The sequence below is a fragment of the Schistocerca americana genome, chromosome 1, assembly GCF_021461395.2.
Source record: "Schistocerca americana isolate TAMUIC-IGC-003095 chromosome 1, iqSchAmer2.1, whole genome shotgun sequence".
NCBI lineage: Eukaryota > Metazoa > Arthropoda > Insecta > Orthoptera > Acrididae > Schistocerca > Schistocerca americana.
Window position 1 is genome coordinate 504,705,734 of NC_060119.1, and position 16,592 is coordinate 504,722,325.

Below are 16,592 nucleotides of genomic sequence, written 5' to 3' on the forward strand. Positions count from 1 at the left end.
CCGTGCTGGATCCCAACGGCCTCGTATCAGTAGCAGTCGAGATGACAGGCATCTTATCCGCATGACTGTAACGGATCGTACAGCCACGTCTATATCCCTGATACAATAGATGGGGACGTTTGCAAGACAACAACCATCTGCACGAACAGTTCGACGACGTTGGCAGCGGCATGGAATATCAGCTCGGAGACCATGGCTGCGGTTACCCTTGACGCTGCATCACAGATAGGAGCGCCTGCGATGGTGTACTCAACGACGAACCTGGGTGCAAGAATTGCAAAACCTTATTTTTTTGGATGAATCCAGGTTCTGTTTACAGCATCATGATGGTCGCGTCCGTGTTTGGCGACATCACGGTGAACGCACATTGGAAGTGTGTATTCGTCATCGCCATACTGACGTATCACCCGGCGTGATGGTATGGGGTGCCATCGGTTACACGTCTCGGTGACCTCTAGTTCGCATTGACGGAACTGTGAACAGTGAAAGTTACATTTCAGATGTGTTACGACGCGTACCTCTACCCTTCATTCGATCGCGGCGAAACCATACATTTCAGCAGGATGATGCACGGCCGCATGTTGCAGGTCCTGTACGGGGCTTTCTGGATACAGAAAATGTTCGAATGCTGCCCTGGCCAGCACATTCTCCAGATCTCTCACCAATTGAAAACGTCTGGTCAGTGGTGGCCGAGCAACTGGCTCGTCACAATACGCCAGTCACTATTCTTGATGAACTGTGGTATCGTGTTGAAGCTGCATGGGCGGCTGTGCCTGTACACGCCATCCAAGCTCTGTTTGACTCAATGCCAAGGCGTATCAAGGCCGTTATTATGGCCAGAGGTGGTTGTTCTGGGTTCTGATTTCTCAGGATCTATGCACCCAAATAGCGTGAAAATCTAATCACATGCCAGTTCTAGTATAATATATTTGTCCAATGAATACCTGTTTATCATGCATTTCTTCTTGGTGCAGCAATTTTAATGGCCAGTAGTGTACAAGGCGCTGACCCACACGCCAATCAAACGAGTGGGCAACGCTAGACCTCCGGTCAGACAAGAGTTTAGCGCTTCTTCTCAGTGACGATATAACCAGCCGCCCGTCGCTGGTCGGCCCCAGATCGGTCCCAGACTTCGAGAGCATCAATACGAAGTAATAGGAAGACGATACTTAGCATGCATTCTGTGAGTAGTCATAGCGAGTAAAGTATGTAGGAGGCATAGGAATCAACAGAAGTTAAGTTCTTGTGTTTTTAGAATTAAAGCGTTTAATCTTGCAGCGTCTTGTACAGATGATTTTGCATTTCTGCCACCGGCCATCACAACTTCTCTCCTTCCTTGTTTGTGTCAGTAGTCGCACAGTAGCCAACAAAACAGTATCCACACGAACATTGCAGGAAAAAAATCTGGGCAGAAGGCAATGGTGCCAAATGCAAACTTGAGGGTGAAGAGTAAAATGGGCGTTTTATATTGTCAACAGTAAGTACCATGAGTGAACGGAATAAGTTTGTTTCCAGGAACGACATACAGCGCAAATTGTTAACTTTTGCGTTGTGCGGATATATTCAGCGCAATACAGATAAGAGACAATTAGCAATAAGAAATAAAACTAAATAAAATTCCATTATTCTGTTACAAATCAAAGGAGACTAGTTATATGTTACAGGAAAATAATGTGTACAACATCCGGCATTTTGTTGGTGGTTTCGGATGCACGCTGTGTGAGGTCAACATCGGATAACTGCTGAATCGTGCGCAGCTGCCGGCCAGCCCACAGCACTTGGTGTCAACAGAGCGAGCATTCTGAATGATCTCGAGTGATAAATGGTGGAACGCACTTGACAGTGCGGACAGGAGGGCCGGAAGTTCCGCTCCGTGGCGTTGGGCACGAGTGTCTTCCGGAACCAAGTCAGGGTCGTAGAGGCGAGAGGGGACATGAAAACAGCAGGGCCGGCGATCAGCGCCCAGTCTCCACCATAACATCATGGCGGTCTTCCTCACGACTGTGTGCGCCCTTTGGCTCGTAGCAGGGGCTTTTGCTAGCACAACCACAACTGCGTTCTCCCTGGTAAGTGATTCATTCACTGCAGTGAAGGTTCTGTTAGAGCAGTGGCCCCAACCGTCCAGAGATAAAGGCCCTGAACAAGATCAGATATCAGGTGTTATCCCAACAAAGCTAGACACCTACATAAATTTTAGATTTGGACAAAACATTAAAACTCCTATAAAACTCAGACTGATAAATAATAGTGTCCTCGGAGTTTTTCGCGACGGCATAGATGAATAAAACGTTCTCGGTTTTCCAGCCGCGTCAATTCGAATAAAATGCTCGAGCTTTCGATGGCCGTCTCCGACATCGTCGTCAGGAGCTCACTGACTGCCGGGGCTGTTACGGTCTCTCGCCCCCAGAGACCAGGGATACACACTCAGCAGGGCATGGGGACGGGCGTTGGGCATCGAAAGAAAGCAGACAGATGCGCGACACGGGAGCGGCAGTTTCAAACGTGGCGCCTCCCCCTGGCCCCGCCTGACGTCACCGGTGCTGCCACGAGCTGCCCGGGTCGACTTACGCGTGCGCGCCACATTGGATCGAGCTAACTGGCTGCTGATGATGCCATCATGCCTATATAAGCAAGAGACCGTAACAGCCCCGGCAGTCAGTGAACTCCTGACGACGATGGCGGAGATGGCTATCGAAAGCTCGAGCATTTTATTGGAATTGACGCGGCTGGAAAACCGAGAACGTTTTATTCGTGATAAATAATACTTCCATAATATTGAAACTAAGGAACTTCGTATATTTTTGTTCATTTCCGATTAAGCCAAGAAGTTAATGAGGTGAATAGTTCTGCTTATTTTTTTTTTTTTTTTAATTTTTAGGGTTCCGTACGGTACTCTCAAATTCATTAATCAAAACCTGCAGGTGAACTATCATTATACTTGTCGGGCTGGTGATCTAGCGGTGCCGGCACTGTAACTCAATGTGTTCGGTGCGCTAGCTGTCTGCCCTCTGTAATAATAAAAAAAAAGAAACTGAGTTAAGTATTCAACGATCAACCTCAATCGCTGCCATGTGACGTCCGCCCAGACCAAACACTGACAGCAATAATGATAAAAAAGGGAGATGGGGGCGCTAAAGTGCGTGCATGGAGAGGGCGAGGTCGCGGGATCGGATCTCGAGCGGATCGTGAATTTATCAGTATTCGTTTTAACTTAACCTTCGCCTCTCAGTGACGTAAGTAGTATCCAGAAACAACATTTAATTCGGATTCTTCATTAAGCTGTAGGTCTTCTTTTCTTAATTGGATAACTTGGGTAGGTTAGGAACACTCAAGTCACCGAAGTGGCGCCAAATAAAAAGACTTGCACCAGGACACTGAGCCAGACGACATTATTATTATTATCATCTATACACATATTAAAATATGTACGGAACCCTCAGTCCTATTATTACTTGTCGATTTTTACTTCAATTTTTTCTTATTTGTTTATATTGTTTGGATTTGCCAATGGGCCAATTGAATGTACCGATACCAGGCGTTGGCTTTAATGGGCGACGTATTGAAGTTGTTGAGTGCGTCATACCAGCGAAACAGAAAGGGAACAGAGCACTGACAATGTATGTTTCGTTTATATGTTATTTTTTGGAATGTGGATCGTGATGACAGACTGGTCTCTAACCTAGCCAGAGATCTAGGTTAGCTTGAAAGGTGAAGGTTGTGTCGTAGGTTGGTGAAGCCAACGAATGTGAATACAGTATATCAATTGTGGTGATTTACTGACAATGAGCTGCAGGGTAACCTGAGGTCTATTTTACGTTGCAGTGTGACAGGTCGGTCGTCAGTTGGCGAGGTCACCGAATGTGGTCTTGAAGATTACTATATTAATGTTACGGTGCTTGTGTTATGTATATTGGGTTTCGAGGAGGCGGTTATGCCCACCCGCTCTTATGAAATCATTCTGATAACGATTGGTACTAGCCCTCGACCTTTTGTCAAAGTAATGAAAACTCTGATTTATTGAAATCTGTTTTCATTTCGTTATTTTCGCAAAATCCACGAAATTGGACTCTTGCTACACTGATTGGAAGTACTGCTTAGTAAGCAGGCATTTACTTGTCGATTTCCAAAACCGGAAAAAGTTACTATTGTTATTTACTGTGGATGACTACTGCTGACTTTTAATACTGAATGGAGAACATAAGAAATAAACGGTAGCATAAATGAGCACAAATTATATTAGTAAACTAAATAATTTAAAGAAAGGAAGCTTCAGATGTGTCATGAACTAAAAAAATCTCGATCACGTGCAGTGAACCATGGTATTTTAATCTGAAAATTCATTAAAAACTGAGTGTTTCTTAGCATTCACTAAAAAGATGAATGCTGGAAATTGTCAGGACAGAGACGAAACAATGGAGGATCGGGGTATGGATTGGAACGTAAAGCGTAATCATAATTGTAATCAGAATAAAAAGAAGACCTCAGGGGTGAACATTAGATGACTAAAGACACCTCTTCACTGATTCCAAGAAATAAGACGACACCAACACATCGATCTAATGGAAGGAGGGTACATTACGTTAGAAAATGCGCAGGAGCAGCTCTGAAAAGCATCGAGGAGGCTTTTATCCAGCAGAGAATTCCAAACGGCTGTTGATGATCTGTTGAATATCAGAATCTACCAAAATAGTAAAAATAAACATTGTGGTGTCACCGCCAGACACCACACTTGCTAGGTGGTAGTTTTAAATCGGTCGCGGTCCATTAGTACATGTCGGACCCGCGTGTCGCCACTGTGTGATCGCAGACCGAGCGCCACCACAAGGCAGATCTCGAGATACGGACTAGCACTCGGCCCAGTTGTACGGGCGACGTAGCTAGCGACTACACTGACGAAGCCTCGCTCCTTTGCCGAGCAGATAGTTAGAATAGCCTTCAGCTAAGTCAATGGCTACGACCTAGCAAGGCGCCATTAGTAACATTGCATGTATCTAAAGAGTCTCACTTGTATCGCCACAATCTCCAGATGCACCAAAAGGATGGATTAAAGTTAAGTATTCCAGAAGCTACGTACTTTTCTTTATAGCATTCATTACGTATCCGCCGGTCGCGGTGGTCTAGCGGTTCTAGGCGCGCAGTCCGGAACCGCGCGACTGCTACGGTCGCAGGTTCGAATCCTGCCTCGGGCATGGATGTGTGTGATGTCCTTAGGTTAGTTAGGTTTAAGTAGTTCTAAGTTCTAGGGGACTGATGACCACAGATGTTAAGTCCCATAGTGCTCAGAGCCATTTGAACCATTTCATTACGTATCCTGTTTCAGACCTCACGCACCCTGCTTTAACTTAGCGCGTGCCTTTCGGCTTCCTCTCATTGTGTCTAGGCTGTCTTGTCTAGACACAACAAACATAACTTTTTAGAAACAATTTAGAGTTGTCATTAAACCATAAAGCAACCATTTTTATCTTTATCTCCCCAAAAATTTCATTTTAGTTTGTTCGTCGTGAAATCTACTAGTAGCAGATTCACAAAAGTAATGGCGCCGAATATGTTTTGCCTCAACCTTAAGTCAAGAATTATTCATAGGCCGTTGAAATAATTCGAAACAGACTTGGTCGTTAAGGTATTGTATTAGAATATTTGTTTGCAGTAGAATTTAATGTCATACGTAGAATGGGAGCCGTTTGCTTCTAAATTCAGCCTTACATTTAGAATATGAGAAAGTCTAATATTTTGATGTCTGTCGGTGTTTCAGGACGTCATCCTCCATTGGGTAGAAACATGCAACAAGAGCTATCCCATTTCTCAAGGTAAGGTTGCCATTTGTAAAGTGTTTAATACGTCCTATGAATGTCTTCTTCGCAACTTTGATTTTTAAATGTCTCTATTGCATACAAAAATTAATATTTTGACAGTTTTTTAATTACAAGTCGTCCCATTAAATAGCGATTACAGCGATGTACAATCTCATTACTAACTAAGCGCCTTTATTTATTTCGAGGTAAGACATTTCCTGATCGGAGACTTAAATATTAGGGAACAGACAATAGCCACAAAATGTTAAAAAGAAAGTGTCCTATATTCTTACAGGGAAATCCTATAAACATAGGCCTTCAGCCTTTCTTCTCGAAGACCGAGCGAGGTGGCGCAGTGACTAGCACACAGGACTGCATTCAGGTGGACGACGGTTAAAAAACATCCTGATTTAGGTTTCCTTATTTTCCTAAATCGCTTCAGGCAAATACCGGGATGGTGCCTCCGAAAGGGCATGGCCAACTTCCTTCCCCATCATACCCTAATCCGATGGGGCCGATGACCTCGCTGTTTGGTCCCCTCCCCCAAAACAACCAACCAACCAACCTTTCTTCCCAAAGAAACACAAACTCGTACGAACGTGTATCTGAAACGCAAACTCCTGTAACGTGTGCACGTAGTCGATGGGTAATGAATACACGAATGGCATTAAACGTTTTCTCATCCAGATATCTAAGGTCTAGTGAAAGTGCAGACGAAGGTACTGAATCTCTTAAAATAATACCAGGCTCATTAAACGGTTGCGTTAAGTGCTTCCGTATGAGGTGTGGCGTCAATGACTTGAATGAAATAACTGCTCGTGCACAATTGGTCTCGAAAGAGCGTGAGGTGTGCCCACAGCAGATCCAGTTACTGGCGTCAGCGTCATTTTCCCAAAACTCCCCATCATGTCCGCTGTGCGAACTGTAGGAAGTTGTACAGTGATCCCTCCTCCTTATTCCAAACGATCATACATTTGCAGTTCCCTGGAACAACCTGCATGACATTTTTTTCAAATAGAATGAGGCGTTGAGGATATCATTCCGCTACACGACACGTGCATGTCAGTCAACATCACCGACAGAGCCATGTCTGCCATTTCCCGCGTAGAACAGGACGACATTATCTCTCTGTTTACATTTTTCACACTCCGCGGAAACACTAATCTGTTGCTGACACTGTCACAATCTCAAAACCGATTCATACGGAAAGGCTGATGAAGAAGGTAGTTGTTGTAAATATTACTTTTTGACAACAGCATTATATAATGAATGGAAATTGGTTGTATGTCCTACTTCCTCCTCCTCCTCCTCCTCCTCCTCCTCCTCCCCTCTTCTTGTTATTATCCTCCTTCCCCCCCCCCCCCCAACCTTTCTCTCTCTCTCTCTCTCTCTCTGCATGTACTCCACCCCCACCCTCTTTTTCCATTACTTTCCTCCACCTCTCTCTGTCCACTTGCTCTTCCCCCATCTCTCTGACCTTTAGCCTTATTTCTCTGTATTGCAAACGGAACCTTGATTGGGAACTTAAGTCGCTTAAAATGATACGTTAAATCGGTTAGGACCATTGGTATCTGGGCTCTCCAGCTGCTAGATCTATGAGGGCAGTAGCTTCAATGACAGATTACAAAATTTCGTACGCTTTAGATTCCAATCCTAAACCGCTAAGTCACAAATATAACTTTTCTGTTTTCCCACAAAACCGACTGCGAGGAAGAAATCCAAACAGCTTATTATTGTGTATACAATTTTGGTTTAAAATTATACGTAACGGAGGAAGAATTTGTTTAATGGCTTAAATGACATGGTATTGTCGTGAAAACTGATTGCGAGAAATAAAATTAAATCGCATCTTTTCACAGCACAACACATTTTTCAGTCGGTTTTAATAGGAGACCTGTATGTTGATGTTTCTGAAAAAATATCTCGCCTTCGGCCGTCTGAATGTTTATTAGAGTATCGTGTATAAATCTGAAGCAAATCACTCAAGAAATTCTCAAGAGTTTTGCTAACAATGCTTCCTATTTATTTATTGGGTTGGTGCATAATTTAGTAGCGTTTTTGAGTAAGTTTTAATAAACACAACAGATACACGTAAGAGACTTGAGTCGTCACTAATATATTCTCATTCACTATTTACAAATCAGCCAACGCCGGGGTAACGTTTCGGTTCCTCGACTGTAGAAATTACTTAGTTCTGAAGCAAAGAACTCGTCGAGCCAAGTTTCGGAGCGCATTCTCATCCGGAGAGGAAGCTTTGTGAAGGTTGTCCGGTAGAGAGCGGAAAAGGTGAAAGTCTGAGTGCGCAAAATCAGATGAATAAGGTGGGTGCGGAATGCCTTTCCAGCCCAACCTCTGTGTAGTGTTTTTTTGTTTGTCTAGCAGAGTGCGGGCGGGCGTTATCGCGGAGTAGCGTCGTTTCACACAGCCTTCCTGGTCGTTCTTGGATTGCATCAGCAAGACGCCTCACCTCCGGCAAGCAATTCGTAGTACACCACACCGTCACTGTTTCACCATTTTTTGTGGATGCGCGCAGGTCTTTGTACGGGGAATTGTTGCCTTGTTCGGGCTGGCTTGCAAGAAGGAAAAGAAAACCAGCGTGCACTCCGTGTTCATACCTGGTGGAGTCATTCCAGATGTGGAAAGGGTCCACACGGATGCCATGAAGAGCACAGGGTGCAGCCAACTGCAGGTGGTTGGTCACGTCGGTACCAATGATGTGTGTCACTTTGGATCAGAAGAGATTTTCTCAGGTTTCGGGCTGCTAAAAGAAGCGGTAAAGGCTGCCGATCTTGCTTGCAAGATGAAAGCAGAGCTGACCATTTGCAGTATAATCGACAGGACCGATTGCGGACCTCTGGTACAGAGCCGAATGGAGGGCCTGAATCAAGGGCTCAGACGGTTTTGAGACCGTGTAGGTTGCAGAGTCCTCGACTTGCGCCATAGGGTGGCTGGGTTTCGGTTTCCGCTGAATAGTTCAGGTGTCCACTATGAGCAGGAGGCGGCTACACGGGTAGCAGGTGCTGTGTGGCGTGGACTGGGCGGTTCTTTTAGGTTAGAGGGTCTCGGGAAAACACAAGAAGGACTTCAGTCACAAAGTGTGCAGGCTGAACACAGGAAGAACGTAGATACAGGGACCATTGGTATAACAGTTGTAAATTGTCGTAGCTGTGTTGGAAAGTACCAGAGCTCCAAGCGCTTATAGAAAGCACTGATGCTCAAATCGTTATAGGCACTGAAAGCTGGTTATAGCCGGATATAAGCTCAGCCGAATTTTTTGCGAAGAACCTATTGGTGTTCCAAAAGGATAGGTTAAACATGGTTGGCGGTGGCGTGTTTGTTGCTGTTAGAACTAGTTTGACTTGGCGAAGTAGAAGTAGATACCTCCTGTGAGTTTGTATGGGCAGAGGTCATTGTTGGCAACGGGAATAAAATAATAATACGATCCTTTTACCGAACTCCCAATTCAGATGGTATAGTTGCTGAAACGTTCAAAGAAAACACATATCCGACTCATACGATAATAGTTCGTAGTGACTTTAATTTACCCTCGATATGTTGGCGAAAATACATCTTTAATTCCAGAGATACGCATAAAATATCATCCGAAATTGTGCTAAAAGCATTCTCTGAAAATTATTTCGAGCAGTTAATTCATGAGCCCACGCGAATATTAAACGATTATGAAAACACACTTGACCTCTTAGCAACAAATAATCCTGAGTTAATAACCAGCATCAAAACCGATACAGGGATTAGTGAACACAGGGTTGTCGTAGCGAGATTGAATATTGTAATCCCCAAATATTCCAAAAATAAGCGAAAAATATACCTATTCCAAAAAGCAGATAAAAATTCACTTGACGCCTTCCTGAGAGACAATCTCCACTCATTCCAAATTAATAATATACGTTTAGACCAGATGTGGCTTGTATTCAAGAAATAGTATCGGCAGCAATTGAGAGATTTATACCAAATAAATTAACAAACAACGGATCTGATCCTGCTTGGTACGCAAAACGGGTTAGTGCACTGTTGCAGAAACAATGAAACAAACATGCCAAATTTAAACAGACGCAAAATCCCTAAGATTCGCGCTCTTTTACAGAAGCGCGAAATTTAGCGCGGCCTTCAATGCGAGATGCTTATAACAGTTTTCAAAGGAAACTTTGTCTCGAAACCTTGCCGAAAATCCAAAAAGATTCTGCTCGTATGTGAAGTATGTTAGCGGCAAGAAACAATCAATGCCTTCTCTGCGGGATATTAACGGGGATACTATCGAAGACAGTGCTGTCAAAGCAGAGCTACTAAACACAGCCTTCCGAAATGCCTTCACAAAAGACGACGAAGTAAATACTCCAGAATTCGAATCGAGAACAGCTCCCAACATGAGTAACGTAGAAGTAAATATCCTCGGAGTAGTGAAGCAACTTAAATCACTTAATAAAAGCAAGTCTTCTGGTCCAGACTGTATACCAATTAGGTTCCTTTCGGAGTATGCTGATGCATTAGCTCCACACTTAACAATCATATACAACCGTTCGCTTGACGAAAGATCCGTACCCAAAGACTGGAGAGTTGCACAGGGCACACCAATATTCAAGAAAGGTAGTTGAAGTAATCCACTAAATTACAGGCCCATATAGTCAACGTCGATATGCAGCAGGATTTTGGAACATATATTGTGTTCAAATACTATGAATTACCTCGAAGAAAACTGTCTATTGACACACAGTCAACATGGGTTTAGAAAACATCGTTCCTGTGAAACACAACTAGCTCTTTATTCACATGAAGTGTTGAGTGCTATTGACAAGTGGTTTCAGATCGATTCTGTATTTCTGGAGTTCCGGAAGGCTTTTGACACTGTTCCTTATCTACATAAATAATTTGGGAAAAAATCTGAGCAGCCGTCTTAGGTTGTTTGCAGATGACGCTGTCGTTTATCTGCTAATAAAGCCATCAAAAGGTCAAAGTAAATTGCAAAACGATTTAGAAAAGATATCTGAATGGTGAGAAAATTGGCAGCTGAGCGTAAATAACGAAAAGTATGAGGTCATCCACATGAGTGCTAAAAGGAATTCGTTAAACTTCAGTTACATGATAAATTAGTCTAATCTAAAAGCCGTAAATTCAACTAAATACTTAGATATTACAATTACGAACAACTTAAATTGGAAGCAACACATAGAAAATGTTGTGGGGAAGGTTAACCAAAGACTGCGTTTTATTGGGAGGATACTTAGAAAATGTAACAGACCTACTAAGGAGACTGCCTACACTAGGCTTGTCCGTCCTCTTTTAGAATACTGTTACGCGGTGTGGGTTCCTTACCAGATAGGACTGACGGAGTACATCGAAAAAGTTCAAAGAAGGGCAACACTTTCTGTATTATCTCGAAATATGGGAGAGAGCGTCACAAAAAAGATGCAGGATTTGGGCTGGACATCATTAAAAGAAAGACTTTTTCGTTGCGACGGAATCTTCTCACGAAATGCCAATCACCAACTTTCTCCTCCGAATGTGAAAATATTGACACCGACCTTCATAGGGAGAAACGATCACCACCATTAAATAAGGGAAATCAGAGCTCGTACGGAAAGACAGAGGTGTTCGTTCTTTCCGCGCGCTATACGAGATTGGAATAATAGAGTTGTGAAAGGTGGTTAATGAACTCTCTGCCAGGCACTTAAATGTGATTCGCAGAGTATCCATGTAAATGTAGATGTAGATGAACCAGTCCTTTCTTTTCCGTATGTTAGCATAAAGACACAATTTATCGTCACCAGTAACAATACAGGATAGGAACAGTTGCTGACGAGGAAGGAGAGATGTGCACACGACCATCCGCTTATTTATGTGATTTTGGCTCTGAGAATGCGGTAACTATACATCCGGTGTTGGAACCTTCCTCGCAGCATGCAACTGTCGCACGATGGTGGAATGATCACAGTTCATCACATTTACCAGTTCTAGAGTACAAAGACGTGGATCATTGTCGATTAATGAGTTTAAACGATCTTCGTCAAACCCCGAAGGTCTTCCTGAACGTGGAGAGCCAGTAATGCAAACCATCCTCCTTAAAACGAATAAACCGCTTTCTTACCGTGGACAGGGTGCAAACGTTTCTGGGTGCCTCCACTGCTGTCACCCCTCTACTGAACTCAGACAGAAGAATATGCCATAAACGTTGTGATTTCTCCGCTTGGAATTCCATTTTCTAGCGTCCACAGCTCCACTCCCTATCTCCAAATGACAAAATGACATATATGTAAAATCAAATAGCAACAGAAAAGCACAAATAAAAAATGACAATCGACAAATAAACCCCTAGGAACCAGAATACCATCATGCAACACAGAAACGCTGCAAATGTATGCACCAATCTATTATTATCGTTACAACCTGGAAGTGCTGTAGCAAATGTGCTTGAAGAGGCCGTGTGCAGAATGGCCGTTTGGCAGTCTTGGTGCTCGGTTCCCATTTGAGCTCGGAACAAGGGGTAAAAGCCTTTAGTTTAGCCCGGATCAGCAGCCATTTTATAGCCAATCCAATTTCTATATACACTCCTGGAAATGGAAAAAAGAACACATTGACACCGGTGTGTCAGACCCACCATACTTGCTCCGGACACTGCGAGAGGGCTGTACAAGCAATGATCACACGCACGGCACAGCGGACACACCAGGAACCGCGGTGTTGGCCGTCGAATGGCGCTAGCTGAGCAGCATTTGTGCACCGCCGCCGTCAGTGTTAGCCAGTTTGCCGTGGCATACGGAGCTCCATCGCAGTCTTTAACACTGGTAGCATGGCGCGACAGCGTGGACGTGAACCGTATGTGCAGTTGACGGACTTTGAGCGAGGGCGTATAGTGGGCATGCGGGAGGCCGGGTGGACGTACCGCCGAATTGCTCAACACGTGGGGCGTGAGGTCTCCACAGTACATCGATGTTGTCGCCAGTGGTCGGCGGAAGGTGCACGTGCCCGTCGACCTGGGACCGGACCGCAGCGACGCACGGATGCACGCCAAGACCGTAGGATCCTACGCAGTGCCGTAGGGGACCGCACCGCCACTTCCCAGCAAATTAGGGGCACTGTTGCTCCTGGGGTATCGGCGAGGACCATTCGCAACCGTCTCCATGAAGCTGGGCTACGGTCCCGCGCACCGTTAGGCCGTCTTCCGCTCACGCCCCAACATCGTGCAGCCCGCCTCCAGTGGTGTCGCGACAGGCGTGAATGGAGGGACGAATGGAGACGTGTCGTCTTCAGCGATGAGAGTCGCTTCTGCCTTGGTGCCAATGATGGTCGTATGCGTGTTTGGCGCCGTGCAGGTGAGCACCACAATCAGGACTGCATACGACCGAGGCACACAGGGCCAACACCCGGCATCATGGTGTGGGAGCGATCTCCTACACTGGCCGTACACCACTGGTGATCGTCGAGCGGACACTGAATAGTGCACGGTACATCCAAACCGTCATCGAACCCATCGTTCTACCATTCCTAGACCGGCAAGGGAACTTGCTGTTCCAACAGGACAATGCACGTCCGCATGTATCCCGTGCCACCCAACGTGCTCTAGAAGGTGTAAGTCAACTACCCTGGCCAGCAAGATCTCCGGATCTGTCCCCCATTGAGCATGTTTGGGACTGGATGAAGCGTCGTCTCACGCGGTCTGCACGTCCAGCACGAACGCTGGTCCAACTGAGGCGCCAGGTGGAAATGGCATGGCAAGCCGTTCCACAGGACTACATCCAGCACCTCTACGATCGTCTCCATGGGAGAATAGCAGCCTGCATTGCTGCGAAAGGTGGATATACACTGTACTAGTGCCGACATTGTGCATGCTCTGTTGCCTGTGTCTATGTGCCTGTGGTTCTGTCAGTGTGATCATGTGATGTATCTGACCCCAGGAATGTGTCAATAAAGTTTCCCCTTCCTGGGACAATGAATTCACGGTGTTCTTATTTCAATTTCCAGGAGTGTATTATATATACATATTATAAAAGTATATAACTTATGTCCCTCTGAATGTTAATTAAATGGCTCTGAGCACTATGGGACTCAACTGCTGTGGTCATTAGTCCCCTAGAACTTAGAACTACTTAAACCTAACTAACCTAAGGACATCACAAACATCCATGCCCGAGGCAGGATTCGAACCTGCGACCGTAGCGGTCTTGCGGTTACAGACTGCAGCGCCTTTAACCGCACGGCCACTTCGGCCGGCTTGTTAATTAAAGGATTGCGTAAAAATGTCAAGTAAATTGGTCAAGAACGCCTCGAAATTTTTACTATATATTTACATAATACGTACAGGGTGATTACAATTAAAGTTTGTTTTAAAGCGCTGTAAAAAAAAAAAAAAAAAAAAAGGCCACTCATCAGAATGACGTCAAATTTGGACGGAGTATTATCGAAGGGAGAAGAAACGTTATGGGATAAAACAAAAACTGAATGAAAATTTTCCCATTACTTGTCGCTGTAAGCGACATATGGTAAATAGATTCGGCTACAAATGAATGATGAATCGCAATACGATGGCTTTGGTGCGAGTTGCAGATGGAACCACCTGTACTGTGCAACTTTCGTACTCTGCAGTTGTGGTACTATTAGTTAGGTTAGGTAAGCTCATCAACCACGGCAAGGACGGATCCACATCGGAAGAGAAAAATTGGTTTTTAACTGTCCTGAGCAAAAAAACAAAAAACAATGAAGTCGGCTTTTAAATGTTGTGAGACTGGCGTAACATGTGTCCAATATGCTGTACATCGTTTTCTGCCGCAAGTTTATCTGAATTCCACAAACAAAGTGTTCCACGACAGAAGTACCTCAGGGATCACATTCAGAGGGCGTTCCACAATGCGTGCCTTCAGTTCAGTCGCAGCAATGAACGTAGCATCTTTCAGATAACCACATAGCCTGAAGTAACACAGATTAAGAGCAATTGATCTGAACGACCAGGCTGCAGGAAAATGACGCTTTGACAACTCTAGGCTTTCCAAAATGCCTCAGCAGCAAGTGCTTCAATGGCTGTGCAGTATGCGGAGCAGCGCTATCTTGCATAAAAGTTGTCCTATCTAGAGATCTACATTGTTGAAGAGTTGGAATACTTCTGTGCTCAAAAGACTCTCATGACGTTTACTGGTGACGGTACAGGTAACAGAATTCGGAGGATCCATCTCCTCGAAAAAATATGGCCCTTCCATAAACGATGCCGCCAACCAGCACCACACAGTTACCTTTGCGGAATGAAACGGTACCGACTGATGTATGAAGGGATTTTCCGTTGCCAATATTTTGAAATTCTGTTCATGAACATTTCCTTGAAGTTAGAAATGGTCTGTAAGCAGGAGGTTCCATGGGCACTCATTGCCTAGTTCCATGCGAGCAAGAAATTCTGGAGCAAAGTTTTATCTTACAGGCAAGTCAGCATGAAGAAACTCCTGAGCATGGGTAAATTTCTATGGATTACAATGCAGGATGTCTCGTAGAATCTTATGCACCGTGCTCACAGACATTCCAAAGTTCGGGGAATTCTCCGTACACCCATGTTAACGGACAGCACGATCCCTCCTGCAATGTTATGGCCTGTGTGACATAGCATTTCAAAAGAACCTGTCTTTTCGAATTTCGTAATCATTTTCTCCAAATCCTTTGCAGACATCGGACCAACGCCTTTATTCGTACCTGTGAGTAACCGAAACTCCTTCAGAGCTACTGGCCCACAGTCATCGTTCTTGCAAAACTGTTTTAACAGCAGAGCGCGATTCTGCCAAACGTCTCTGACGCAAACAGAGGAATAGCCATGTAGCCTGCGTCTTTTATTTCATATATTCTGCCCTTTAGAGTGCCGATTATTGGTGAAACTTTAGTTAATTTTTTTGTCTAAAGGTTCCCACTTAGTTTATAATATTCCGTTCGAATTTAATCTTATTCTCAGATTTTTGCTGTGTTTTGAAACTGGAACTTCAACTATAATCACCCTGTTTATTTAAAGAAAGAAATAACCTATGTTCCTTAGAGAACCATGTAAAAATATGAAGTAGATCGGTCAAGGACTTTTCGAGATACTTGCTAACAACATTTTCTACCTCCGTTTAAAGTTTATTAATCGTGTAAAAATATGAAGTAAACTGATCAAGACGTTTTTGAGATTTTTGGTAACAACGTTAAACAATGTGGTATCGGTATTCACAGGGATGTCCGAAGTTCGGGCTTCTGCTGAAGAGTTCCACTCAGTACAATGAAACTCAAATACACATTTTTAAATTTTTCGCAAACAGTACTTGTATGTAGAGGCTTTTTTGTGGATGAATAACCAATTTTGTTTCAGAAATGCTGCAGTACTTAGCAAGCACCGGTGGCATTCTTTCTGATGAATCGGACGCTAACGCCAGAGTAAGTATAGGTGTTGAAAGTCTTTAAAAATTATGCGCTAATCAAAATAGATGAACTGGAGAACTAACGGTATCTCCCTCCCCGCTTTGTTGCAGTGCTACCTGGAGTGCTACGACCGTCTCGGAGGGACAGTAAGTGTTCTGCTAAGCACCATGCGCCGGCCGAGGTAGCCTATCGGTTCTAGGCGCTACAGTCTCGAACCGCGCGACCGCTACGGTCGCAGGCTCGATTCCTGCCTCGGGCATGGATGTGTGTGATGTTGTTAGGTTAGTTGGGTTTAAGTAGTTCTAAGTTCTAGGGGACTGATGACCTCAGAAGTTAAGTCCCATAGTGCTCAGAGCCATTTGAACCATTTCTGAAGTATCATGCTTTGAGATATTGGATGACTGAATCATTGTCATC

At 44.4% G+C, this 16,592-nt stretch overlaps 1 protein-coding gene across 1 annotated transcript in view; it reads left to right on the forward strand.

Moving 5' to 3' along the window:
• The first annotated feature begins 1,917 nt into the window (after positions 1 to 1,917).
• Positions 1,918 to 16,592, forward strand: part of LOC124567794 — a 34,856-nt gene continuing 20,181 nt past the window's right edge. The window contains exons 1-4 of the mRNA XM_047131047.1: positions 1,918 to 2,066; positions 5,753 to 5,807; positions 16,126 to 16,190; positions 16,286 to 16,321. Of these exons, the coding sequence (XP_046987003.1) occupies positions 1,983 to 2,066; positions 5,753 to 5,807; positions 16,126 to 16,190; positions 16,286 to 16,321 (240 nt within the window). The 5' untranslated portion in view covers positions 1,918 to 1,982. The remainder of the gene's footprint in view (positions 2,067 to 5,752; positions 5,808 to 16,125; positions 16,191 to 16,285; positions 16,322 to 16,592) is intronic.